Raw genomic sequence first — 12,702 nt, 5'->3', positions numbered from 1 at the left:
TGTTTGTACTAAGAAAAGTATAAGCTTTCTGGACCAAAGAGAAGAGTAACTAAGAAAAGCAATGAAGTTCTTTCCAACTAGATTTCCCCTATGCCACCTAAAACTCTGCCTTCTGCATGTGTTTGAGCCAGCCTGTGTCCTTCTTACAGGCTCGGGGTGGTGTTCAGGTCATGGCTGATCACATCCCCCTTCCAGCTCTCTGCTTGCTTGGTATCTTTGCCACCATGCTGCCCCAGGGCCTGGGCAGAACCTTGCACAAGCCTGCCTCACACATGGCTTTATTCTTCTCTTTTCAGGCCCGGCTGGGGACACTCTTCGCTTCCCTTCGCTTCCTCTCTGGGAGCCCCTTTCACCACCCCTGCACCCTGCTTCGGGCGATGCCTGAGAGGGAGCTGTGGCCAGAAGGGCCTGGCTCAGAACCCGGGACCCACATCGGCAGCTGCGACAGCATGATGAGCACCACCTCCGCCCACTCTGGATCTGTATGTACTCTCCTCCTGCCGCCTGGCCCCTGCACAGCTGCTGCGCCCTGCTCTGCTCCCAGCTGTGGCTCCCTGCAGCTTCTCTTTCATCTTCCTGTAAAGCACAGCATTAGTGGGTGCTCTCTGCCTCTGAGTCACCCCTAGTCTATGGAGAATGGGTTGGGACAGCCTCAGAGAGGAAAGCAAGAGGACCAATAAGACTTTTTCCTCCAACTTGCATTAGATTGAGGGATTGGGTTGAGGAGAAAGAGTAGGCCTGCAATCTGAGGTCATGGTGGAAACTGGAACATTTTGATAGCATGTGGACTCTTGAAGTTCTCTACAGTGGGTAGTAAGTATTACTTCAGTCTTTTCCAAAGACCAAAGCAAGGAAAGTAATTAGAAGTCTAAGTTCTGGAGCCGAATAGATCTAGGTATTCCATTATGAGCCATATGACCTTGGGCAAATTACTTAATTTGTCTATGTATCCATCTTCTGGGGTGTAATGGGGATGATACTAACACCCAACTCATAGGATCCTTATAGGGAAAATATGCATGGAATATAAAACACTGAGCACTGTCCGCTGTATAGAAAAGAAACAGCCTATGCAGGAACAGAGTCTGAAAAACTCAAAGTCACGCTGTTTATTTGTGAAATCATTTTTCTGGGCACAAATTTAAATCTTAGTTATTGCTAAGACTGATGTGAAAGACAATCTACCCTACATCCAAAAGTAAACATTTCTGCATTGTTCATCCTTGTAACATGAATAATAACCCACAATTTAACCTTCATTGTTTTATATTCTACAAAGATTTGAAAATGTAAAGTTTATGAGACTCTCTACTGAATGTCAAAGATGTTTAATATACTTAATGGATTTTAATATGTAAAAATGGAGGCAAAAAAAACAACACAAACACAGAGTCAAAATGCAGAATCTCCTCTTGGCCCTACAGGATGGGAACACAGAGACAGCATCCTGTTTCTGATAGGCTGAGGCCAGTATGAATGGTCTTGTTCCACTGGACATAGAATGTGATGGAGATTAAAGGCTTTCAATCTGAATGACCCACAAAGGAGAAATTAGAGTAGGCTTAGGTGGAGCCAGGCTATTCCAACAGCATGAGGGCAATAAAGATTGCCTTCAAGTAACTCCAAGGGCTATATTTGGGGCTTCTCTTGACATGTAGGCCCCAATCATTTACTGGCGAGGTAACTTTTAAGGGCAAAGACAACTGCAAAAGTGTTATTTAACAGCTACCCTACCACCCCTGGGATATTATTAGGGCCATCTCACAGTTTTCCCTTGTCATCTGAATGGATATGGAGAATATACAATTCTAAAGTGTTCCAAATATCAGGAAAAGACTCAGGCCAGGTTTCTTGTATTCTCCCTTGTCCTTCTGGTCTTGTCTTCAGCCTCAATCTTCCTGGCCTGGTAGAGCATGGGCAAAACTATCAGAGGTGGCCGTAGTATCTTCCTCCAAATATCCCTTTGTGCTTTCTCATAATGAAAATGATCTGCTTTAATGTCTGCCTCATATTTAGTACTGAGTTGCTTTCCCCACCAACCAAACCAACCAGTTCCTCCACCCTCCTCCCTGAAGTTAATATTTGCTTAAGAAATGCACTTAACTTGAATGTTAGCCAGAGCCAAATGCCATCAAATAAGTAAATATACAAGGGGGAAAAAATCTTGCATGGAATGCGTTTCAAAGTGTAAATTATTTAGTAAGTTTATCTGCAGCTGGTCATGCTGCTGTTCTTATTGGCCTGGAAGCCAGTAGTTGGCTGCATCTCCTGTTTGTCCTCATACTGTCCTTGACATACCAGAGTAAGTGTGCAGAAGTGCTTTGAAAAGTTCAAAGTCATAGCATTTAAGTTCCAGGCCAAGTCACTGTGCTGGCCACATAACTCAGTTACATGGAAGACCCACATAGTGAAATACCTGACAATGGCTAGGTAGAATTGGAATTAGCACTTGGGTCTTCTGATCTGTGTGCCCTTTAGTTTTCTACCCAGGACTGAGCAGGAGAAAGGCCCCCTGCCATCTGCCTGCTCCAAGGGTGGGTGCCGGCAAGCCCCCAGCCTAACCTTCTCCTCTCCCTGGTACCTCTTTTCAGGAAGAAGCAGGTTTGCAAGTGTAGCATCAAGGACAGGTTTCCAGCCCTTCTGCATTCTTCCCTCACAGCAGGGTGGTTCTCAGGTCCCACCAGTTTCTCCAGAGAGAGAGCTCTCCTCACAGCCCCTTCTCCCTGCAGACTGATAACAGCTACGACTTCCTGTCGGCTGAGGAGAAGGAGTGTCTGCTCTTCCTAGAGGAGACCATTGGCTCGTTGGATGCTGAGGCTGACAGCGTTCTGTCCATTGATGGGTCGGAGCCAGCAACAACTCCCCGAGGTTTCAGAGCACTCCCCATCACCCCGCTGGCTCCCCATGGTAAGACAGACTCTCCGTACAACACTGGGAGCATCAGTGCTTCCTTCTGGCCACTTTCTGCCTTGCCTGCCCTCAGTTTCAAGGGTCACGGGCAAAAGTGGGATCCATACTCCTCACCACCCTCCTGGCCTTGTCCCTGAAGGGAAGGAGGAACCAGTGAGAGGCCAGCTCCCATGTCTTTCTAGGAAATAGCAGAGGCCTGAGAGGGAAAGGGGTTTGGATGGCTCCCACCCTCCTGTGAGGAAATTCTAAGGAGATCTGAGCCTGCAGGTTGGAAGCGGGTGGAGAGGCCTAGAGAGACCCAGTCTGGAGAGCTAATCTGTGTGACCCAGAAGAGGAGGCTGCGGAGATAAGGAGAGAAAAGGGCTTCCCAGTGGCAGTGATGACGCTGTGAGGCCTGTGTTAGAGAAGGTGGAAAGCCAGTGGTTTTCAGGTCCCCAAAAACCGTAGTACCTGGACATACATCTCTGTGTATAGGGAGAACTTTATTTTTGAGAACAGTCCCAGTGGTATCAGAACTACAGTCATTTATTGATTCATTTCGCAAATATTTATCGACAGTACATTAGACCCTCCCTGGAGATAGAGTAGGAAATAGGGACATGGTGCTGAGGGGACTGAGTCACTGGCCCCGTGGACCTGCAGCTCCTGCCAGGCTTCCTGGAAGGAAAGATGCCATGTCACTCTCTGGAGCAGGGCACTGTGCTGCTACACAACTGCCCAGGTCTCACAGAAAGTAAAAGTAGAAGAAGTATTTGGGAGCCCCAAGATAGCTAGAGGCAGCCATCCTGAGTGCCCCCACCTCTGGCAGATCTATAGATGGTCAGGAGAGCCTATGAAGGATGTAGAGCAATCAGGCCCAACCATCGGGAAGCATAATCCTCAGTCCGAAGGAATCTGCTAGTATTGCTCTATTAGTATAGGTCAGGGGTGGTGAACTTTTTAGAGACTGCATGTTCAAATTGCAACCCAAAACCTGCTTATTACAAAATGCCAACACTGCAATTAAACTTGAATACTGAGATTTTAGTGTAGAAAAAATAACTCATACATTAACAACTTTTGTCTTAAAAGAAAAACCCAATAACATGCATGCCATATATTTGCCAACACTGGTCTAGATGATATTCAGATAAGAGTGTTGCCCCCTTAAAAACAAACAAAACAAAGCTTACCTGTTGCTGGTTGGAGTCCAGAGTCTGGAAGTATTTGCTCCTCCTCTGCAGCAGGGCTCTCACCTCCATGCTCTCCTTTTGCCTGTCCGCACAGGAAACCCAGAGGAAACAGTTATTCAGCAGAGACCAGAGCCCAGGAGAGTGACTGAGACTACCTCATCCTATCCTCCTGAGGCCCAAGGCCTGGGCCGCAAGTCTGGCTCCTATAGCCTCCCGAGGAATATCCACATTGGCGGAAATCAGAGCCTTAGGCAAAGCACCACCCAGACTAACGGCCACTTCTCTGCACGAGGATCTGAGGGGCACCTAGCAGAACCCAAGAAAGGGGAGGCCAGCCAGAGCAGTGAGCCACGCAGGGCACCAGCCAGCCCCCGGAGGGCCAGCCTGCACCTGGACACAGTGCTCATTCCCCCACCAAAGGCTTTCCAGGACGGCTGGCCAGGACAGCAGAGCTGTGTGCCCCCAAAGACAGTGGAGGCCATGTCCCATACAGCCAGCAAGAAAGGTGCACTGGGGGGCCCTGGGCAACCACAGGCATCTCCTACCCAGTTGTCTCAAGATGCTAGAGCTGAAGACACTCCCCTCCCATCCGGGAATGGCACAAATGCCAGTCTGGCCCCTGTCACTGCCCCAAAGCCCCGGAAGCTGCCTCCAAACATTGTCCTGAAGAGCAGCCGCAGCAGTTTCCACAGTGAGCCCCAGAGCTGGCTGTCCCGCCACGCTGAAGTTGGAGATGCTGGCCCGGCCTCCTCCTCCCTGCAGGAGCAGAGGAAAGCACGGAGAGAAGCACTAAAGAAGCTGGGGCTACCCCAGGACCAAGAGGAGCCTGGCCTCCCCCTAAGCCACCCTGCCAGCTCTGTCAGACTCAAGAAGCCCCAAGATCCGGGCCCTACTGCAGTCCCAGCCCCAGCTCAGCCAGCAGCTCTGGCTCCAGCCTCAGCAGCTCTTCCTGCTTCAGGGAAGGCTCCGGCTCCGACACTGGCTCCAGTGTGGGGCCCTGCCCCAGTGAAGGCTCCAGCTTCAGCACCAGCTCAGGGATCCTCTCCTGGCAAGGTTTGCATCGCTGCCCAGGAAGCCCCTCCAGGACAGGCCACAGCTCGCAAATCCATGCCAATTCCTATACCTAAGACCTCAAAGGCAAGCAGTCCCCTGACTAAGCCAAAGCTAGACTCAGGACTGACGCTCCAGGAGAGCAGCATCCCGGGGCTGAAACAGATGAACTTCAAATTCAACACTCTGGAGTGTTCGGGTGTTGGGCTGAACAGCTACCTCTCAGCTGAGAAAGACCCCAGCCCCAAAACTAGCACTTCTCTGGGAAAGGACTCCACTTTGGAGCAGAAGTCTCCCAGTGTGCTGCGTAACTCTCGGCCACGCCCTGCCTCCCTGGGCACTGGAAAGGACTTTGCAGGTATCCAGGTAGGTAGGTTGGCTGACCTGGAGCAGGGCCAGAGCTTCAAGCGTCCGTCCTACCAAGGACAGAGCCCTGACAAGCTTCCTCGACCCCTCTGTGTCAGTGTCAAGATTTCTCCAAAAGGCGTCCCTGATGAACACAGAAGGGAGGCTTTGAAGAAGCTGGGACTGCTAAAGGAGTAGCTCTGCCACAGACTAAGCCACGGGAGGGACTCTCGGGTTCCGCTCAGGAGCCTTTGCGATCTCAGAGCTCAGGGCTGGTCGTGGGCAGGCTTTTCTCAGATGCCTTTGCTCTCTGAGGTGAAGGGAGGGAGCATATGTTTGGATTCAGGGGCACTGGCCTTCGGGAGCCTGCGTGCACATAGCTTTACACAAGAGCGTGTGTGTGTGCTGTGTGGCTGTGTGTGTGACGAATTGTATATATCACAGACACTATGTAACGCAAGGGATCATTGCTCAGAGCTTTGCTCTTGTTGGAGCTCTTACAATGGGTCGAGTTCAGCCTTCCCCAGCACTGAGTGGAGGGAGGTGGCCAAACTTGAGAAGAAAAGCCAAATGCCACAGTGGATATGCATTACTTTAAAAATTGTGTGGATAAAGGGTCTCAAGAATCCCTGCAAGAGATGGAGCCTGCCTCACATCTTGGTGGACACTGTCTCAGTTCAGGCTTCCTGGACAGGGCCTGGAACCAAAAGGAGGCGTTACCTCTTCACCCACCGCCTTCTCAGTATCACACATCCCTGTAACAACCTCTCAGCTTATTGATAGCAGAACAGCTGTGGATCTGAGAAGGCAGGATAAATAACCACACTCAACCTCCACTTCTGCCCAGGGTGTCCTTGTCCATGGCCTTGATAAATTCAGTGAGAGACTGTGCTGCAGTCCATGACTGACATTCCTGTTTTTCCTGTTCCTCCTGCTCTCTTGCTCCCTATCTCGCTCTGCATCTGCCTGACTTGAGTGCTGGTCACCACTGAGCTGGAAGCCCCAGACCAGAGGCTTAACAAAGACGGCAGGTAGTTTTCAAATGTTCTCAGTTCCCATGGTAGGAAATCAACACAGTACATAGAATATCAGCGTTCAAAGGAATCTTGGGAAGGCTCCCATCCAGCCCTACTGGGGAGGATAAGCAGCTCCTCAAGGTTACTTGACCATTTAGTACCAGCAGAGATGGGAACCTGGGCTCCCAACTGCCACTTGGCACTGCCTCCCTTTCCCAGAACTCTCCCACATCCACACAAAACTTAAAAGTCCATGGTCACAGTCCATGACTCAGCCTAAGGCCCGCTAACATCCTAAAGTGTCTTCTGAAGCATCAAAGATTAAATGTTCAGGACACTATTCAGATTAAGATTTTTTTTAAAAAAAATTTTATCTTCACAAAGTGGCTGTATAATAACTCATTCTTACCGAGAACTCCTCTCTGCCCAGATTGCCTGACCAATCTGGACAACTTGAGCAACACCAAAAGAGGGTCATGGGAGTAGGTGGCGTGGGCTTGGGAATACAAGCTTGGTGATTAGATGTGGTTAGACATGACCCCCACTTCCCCTTGGGAAATATATCTTATTCATGGCTTTGACTGGGTTGGAATCCAGAATATCCAGATGTGAGGGGCAGATAAAGAAACTGTTGTTGGAAAGGTGTCCTTTATGTCTTTGAAGCATTTCTGGGCCATTTCCCTATGGACCTATCACTACTGAAGTTCAGGATTTCTGAAAATGATGAGAGAGTTAGGGTAAGGATGACAAATAGCTCCTCCCTGCCATGGTATGTGCTGTATGGGTGTGGCAGTTTCTATGTACACTCCTGTACACACACTCATGCAAAAGCCTGCTGCCACATTCCTGGCTCTGGGGGAGGACCTGGTCTGTCATGGCCCATGGAGTCTCCCACACTGGCTAAGCTGCATCTTATTACAGGCTCCCCAAAAGAGAGAAGGCCACTTCTGGAAGACTGATTCAGCATGCTGTATTAGGTGGCGGCTTCATTGTATATTTCAAGATACAACCTGGTTCCTTATTTGTTAATTGCCCTGATGAAAAGAAAACAGGAGACTAGATACCAACTGAGATGTGGCAGGAATCTGGGGCTGGCATCAACACAAGGCTGACCAGCACTGTTTGGTCGGGAGTGCTACCTGCTACCTGCTACCTGCTATCCCCCCGAGTGAGGCAGGAAATTTCTCTCCCAGGGAAACCAGACCTCCACACTGCCTGCACCTTCCCATCTGCATCTTTATCCCAGTGATGTGCTCGTATCCCCAATTCTCTTTGAAAGACTCCCTTCCCTTGTTATTTAAAGATGCCATGGTTTTGGGGCTGGGGATTTAGCTCAGCGGCAAAAGCGCCTGCCTGGCAAGCGCAAGGTCATGAGTTCGGTTCCTGGTACCGGAGAAAAACCAAAAAAAAAAAAATAATAATAAAGATACCATGGATCTCTATGTCCTTACCCTTCAAAGAATACATTCTGCTTTAAGGCAATTCTTGGGAATTCAAAAATAGGTAATAAATCCGAAGTCAGACATCTTCATTTTAAAGAGAGTCAAAGAGACCTGGTGAGGACGTCCACCTCCCTACCATGTGATGCTAGACCTACTTGTGATGAGGTTATCAGGTCTGTCTTACTGTATCCATACAGGATTTCTCTTCACTCAGCTTGAGCTGGTTCGGGGGAAGTGATAGTGGGGTGAGAGCTGCTCTTCTTAAAGGATTTTGGGTGGAAGTGTGTAAAGATCACTTGTTTAATTTTAAAAGCCAAAGTGACAGTTTTTCCTCTTGACCTTGGGTGTCAGCCATACCCTGCCATAGTCTTGTTGCTGCTAGACACAAACCATCTACCAGATGCAGGTGCTGGCCTCTCCCCAGCCTGGCACAGTGGAGTCTGTGTCCTCAGGTGTGTGACCAGATACCGTTGAGTCACCACTCATGGCAGTCCTGACTCTGACTCTGACTCCAGGGAAGACTGATGTGCCATCTCACACTAAAGTCAGGGGACAGGTTGACTCACCTCTCACGTCCGCCTGCAGCAGGAAATGTAGTCCTGCAGTGGGTAGGTGTGCAAACATCTTTGCTTGTTTCATGGAAGGAAGGCCCAGTGACAGACAGGAGAGCAAGACCTAGCAGAGGTTCTGGCTTGGAGCTGGAGGTGAAGGTTGAAGAGTCTGCAAGATGTCTGATGTGTGAGATGTGCCCCTCCCTCCCCTCTTTGGGTCCATTCGTGTCTGTGTGGGCAGAGAAAGGTCACACCGTTGGCACGTGAAGCTGTGCTCTAGACTAGTGGAGGTAGGGAACAAGGGAGTGGACAGGAATTGTGCCGCTTTCCATCAGAATCTAGACAGGAACGCGGATACAGTGCTTCTATATTCTTTTCCTCTTGTGCTTGACTATGGCGCATATCAATCGAGGCTTATATTCAAATTCCATCAGTCAGGTACCCTAGGGAAATCCTTTAACTCATTGACCCTCAGAGTTCTCATTATAAAATGGGGGAAATATCACCACCCTCTCACAATTTGGGGGATAGATAAATGATATACAACATGTAAGGCTCAGGGCTTGGTACCGTGCAGCTCAGCAAGATAGTATTGTCTTCTGGATCTGCGTCCTTTCTCAAAGGAGTCATACGGAAACCGAAAGCTCACCTAACTCTGCTCAAAGGAAAGAGAAGAGAGGTTCTTGCATTTGAAGGTCCAAAGTCACAGCTGGTCTTTGGCACACCCTCCAGGTGACTCAACTTCACTCATGCCAGGTTTCCTGGAATTTGAAAAAAAAGTCCTCAGCCTGTATCAGGTTTATGCCTTGGTAAGGCTGAACCTGCTGTTTTCATCTTCTGAATTCTCAAACCCAGATTCCCCTTGGTTGTCACTTTCATGCTGCTTGTGACCATGTTTTATTTCTCTATGCTTCCTCTAACTTCCTATATATTGTTTTATAGTTATTTTTAAGATGGAAGGGGGAAATCTTATGTAACAGGAGAGAACTCTGGCTGAAATTAGAAAGACAAGCTGAGAAGTTTTTAAAATTTCTGGAGCATTAAAAAAAAATAGAGCAGGCATGTTTTTGGAATGAACCAGGAATTAGTTATCAGGAGAGAGGAACTGTGCTGCGTGGCCCTCCAGCTCCTCTGGTGCAGGGAGACTGAACTGCAGGAGTCATACCACTGTTGTCACCACTGGCACTAGGATGCACATGCATTAGAAATAAGTGACGTCCTATTTCAGGTTGCCATTCTCTTTTGCTCATTATTCCCTAGTTAAAGCCTTCTCCTTATTCACCACTTGCCATGTGTCCAGAGTTCAAAATAATATAAAACACAATGGTAGCCAAAGCTCTGGGCCGGGTGAGCCTTAGCAATTCACTTCACTGCACTCAAAACAGAGATGACAACTTGGACTCGATAATCTCCTAGCATGACAGCCAGAAAGGCATGTTGTAGTGAGTCCAAAAAAGTTAATTAGGAAACTTGACACCCTGAGAAAAATCTTACAATCTACACTTTAGGCAATCCACATGCTAGAAGGAGATTCAGGTTTTCCAGTGCAACCTCCACGTATAGAGGAGCTCTTTTTACATGTGTGTGTATGTATGTTTAAACACATTCTGCAAACGTGTTCAGGAAGATGGGTGGATGGAAGAGAGAGAAGAAGGGAGGGAAGGGGCAGACACTGAGAACATGGAGTGGCCAAGACCATAGGCTTCCAGGGTCTCTGCATCTCAATTCCTTTTCCAGCCATTTCTTTTTGCTTCCTTTAACTTCGTTTGTGTGGTTCAAGAAACTATATGCTAATATAGGTTTTTTTTTTAAAGAGGAAGAAATGAACTTAAATTATAACATGCCAGAGCCCTCCAAAGTAAGCAGTAATAATACCTCTTTCAGTTTTTATTAGAAAAGAGTCAAATGATCATACATATAGAAACACTTAGCACACAGCCCAATAAAAGGGATCTGTTACTCTCACACATCTGTACTTTCGGTGCCAGGGGCCCCTCATGAGGTTGAGTCCCATGGAAAATCAAACGATGTCAAGTAGGTTGTTTTTTCTGAGGCTTCTTACAGAAGATGAGGTGGGTGGCGCCAAAGCACTGATCATGGCCATACATCCCACCTCTGTCTCCCAACCCTTCTCTCCTCTTCTCCTTCCCAGCTTGCAGCACAACCAGGAAATCCTCCTCTCCACCCACATTTGGGGACCTCTTTGATCTAACCATTAACCCAAGAGACTTTTCAAAAATTTCTTCACGTATGAACAGAGCAGACTCGATGGAATCAGCTCTTCTTCCTCAGCTGCATGACTGAAGGGGTGGAGGCTGCAACACAAGATACCTTTTGGAGTTCACTTCCTCCAGTTTAAAAAAAAATAGAGCAGGCATGCCACACCACCCTCTTCCAAAGGGCTGAGGCATGCTCCATGGAGGCCTCCTTTGGATTAATTCCCTGCACTGTGAGCTTCTTGGCTATGGGGAGATGATGTCTGTTACCTACTCCCTATGGGACTCTCCTGTCCCAGCCCTTCAGGAAGGGGTGCCCCTGCAACTGGAAAGTTCCCCACGGTTGTCATGGTTAAAGGAAATATCATTTGGCCACAGTTATGATATCAGTGACACTTTCGGGTGACTTGAAAACAGGCACAATTCCAGCCTCATCTTCCCCATTCCTCCTCTGCCTCGGGAATCAGGGACCACCCTGTCTTTCCAATCCTATTAGCTGGGGAGAAGGATTATTCCAGTGCCCTGGCTCCTGAGTGGCCACCGTCCACTGCAGGAAGAGGTCCAAGCCACTGCCACGGTTCTGTGGTGGCTCCTCTCATCTTCCTTACAGGGCTGGGATGTCCCCGCAGGCCGCTGCCCTCTCATTTCTAGACCAGGGTGTCTAGAAGAAAAGGGCAGGGCTCTCCGTTTGGGAAGTTTCCTGCCAGGCCGCTGCTGTGTGCTCCATGCCGCAGCTGCCTATTCTGTGTCTGCAAGGGGCTCCGGCTCAGCAACCCAGAAAAAGAGCCATGGGACCTATGAGGCCCCTTAACAGTATGAGTCCCCGCGAGTGCCTTGGCTTTCATCAATCTCTAGTGCCCTAATGACCCATGGCCCTGTCCTCTCCACATCTCACCAAAGTAGTCAGCTCTCCAACTCAGACACAGGTTGCGTCCAAGCATCTCTCACACCTGTCCTCTTCTTTCCCTTCCCAGTCTCCCCATTCCTCTCCCCACCCCCACCCCCAGCCTGCCTCCAGTTCCCATCTGGCCAGCAACCGGAGAACTCTGTATCAGTAGCATATTACCTTTCACGTAAGAAGGAGCGGACCTGAGAAAATACACACGTGTCTGTGCATCTGCAAAAAGAAATACACAAGTAACCCCAAAACTCGTGATCAATTACCCAGAGAAGGTGAGCAGGAAGCAGTGGAAAGAATGGAGGAATGGAAACAGGAAGAAAGTGGAAAGGCATTGCACTTCCCTGAGTATGCCTACTTGTATGGTTCAAATTTGAAAGCCCTAGTAATATTTCACATACTCATTACATAAATAAGTAAGTAATTAACCAAACAAATACCCAGGGCTGAGGTTGTGGCTCAGTACTAGAGTTCCTGCCTTGCATGCACAAGACCCTGGGTTCAATCCCCAGCACCACAAAAAACAACCAACCAACCAAATACCCAGAGTGTGTGTTTAGGGAGATGAATTCAAAATGGAATACACACAGTAATAAATTACCCTGTGTTAAGAATGAATGCCACCATCAAACCACCGGGATGAAGAAGAACACAGCTTTTTCAATAATTCTAAAAGTATATATTTTGGCAAAGTGCCTAGTAGAAAGTACAATAAAAAAACATAGATTTTATTTGTTCTAAATGTGTTTTTACATTTATGTGTTTTTACATTTATAGGGTAACAATTATAAAACTTTTCTTGTGCATTGGAGGAGTGAGCAAATAAGTAACTATCCTATGAATAAAGCAGCTAGACTTCTTACCATGGGGGAAGGGAGTTACAAACTCAAAATGGAGACTGAGTGAACCCTGTGATACTGAATTGGAACTGGAATCCCTATGAATTTATAGTGAGATAGACAGGTAGATAAATGGATGGATAGATGAACACAGACACAAATGTGCCTGTGCCTATCTCTCCTAGTTCTGTCCCCCAATAGGGCCTGGGAACAATGCCACCGCCATAGCAATGAACACATTTAACACCTAGACCTTGGTTTTT

General features: G+C 48.1%; 1 protein-coding gene across 7 annotated transcripts in view; it reads left to right on the top strand.

Moving 5' to 3' along the window:
* LOC102027268 (chromosome unknown open reading frame, human C1orf116) overlaps nt 1-12,331 on the top strand; it is a 35,244-nt gene extending 22,913 nt beyond the window's left edge. For 5 of the 7 annotated variants that reach the window (XM_013502804.1, XM_005375421.2, XM_013502806.1 and 2 more), the window contains 3 exons: nt 297-482; nt 2,730-2,907; nt 4,177-12,331. In XM_013502804.1, the coding sequence (XP_013358258.1) occupies nt 297-482; nt 2,730-2,907; nt 4,177-5,675 (1,863 nt within the window). In that variant the 3' untranslated portion in view covers nt 5,676-12,331. Of the gene's footprint in view, nt 1-296; nt 483-2,729; nt 2,908-4,176 lie in introns of those variants that run through there. The other 2 variants (XM_013502812.1, XM_013502818.1) reach the window with 2 other exon arrangements.
* The last annotated feature ends 371 nt before the right edge of the window (nt 12,332-12,702 follow it).

Source organism: Chinchilla lanigera, unplaced genomic scaffold, assembly GCF_000276665.1.
Source record: "Chinchilla lanigera isolate Chin_1 unplaced genomic scaffold, ChiLan1.0 scaffold00005, whole genome shotgun sequence".
In the NCBI taxonomy this organism is placed as follows: domain Eukaryota; kingdom Metazoa; phylum Chordata; class Mammalia; order Rodentia; family Chinchillidae; genus Chinchilla; species Chinchilla lanigera.
This window is presented reverse-complemented; position numbering and strand designations above follow the sequence as displayed.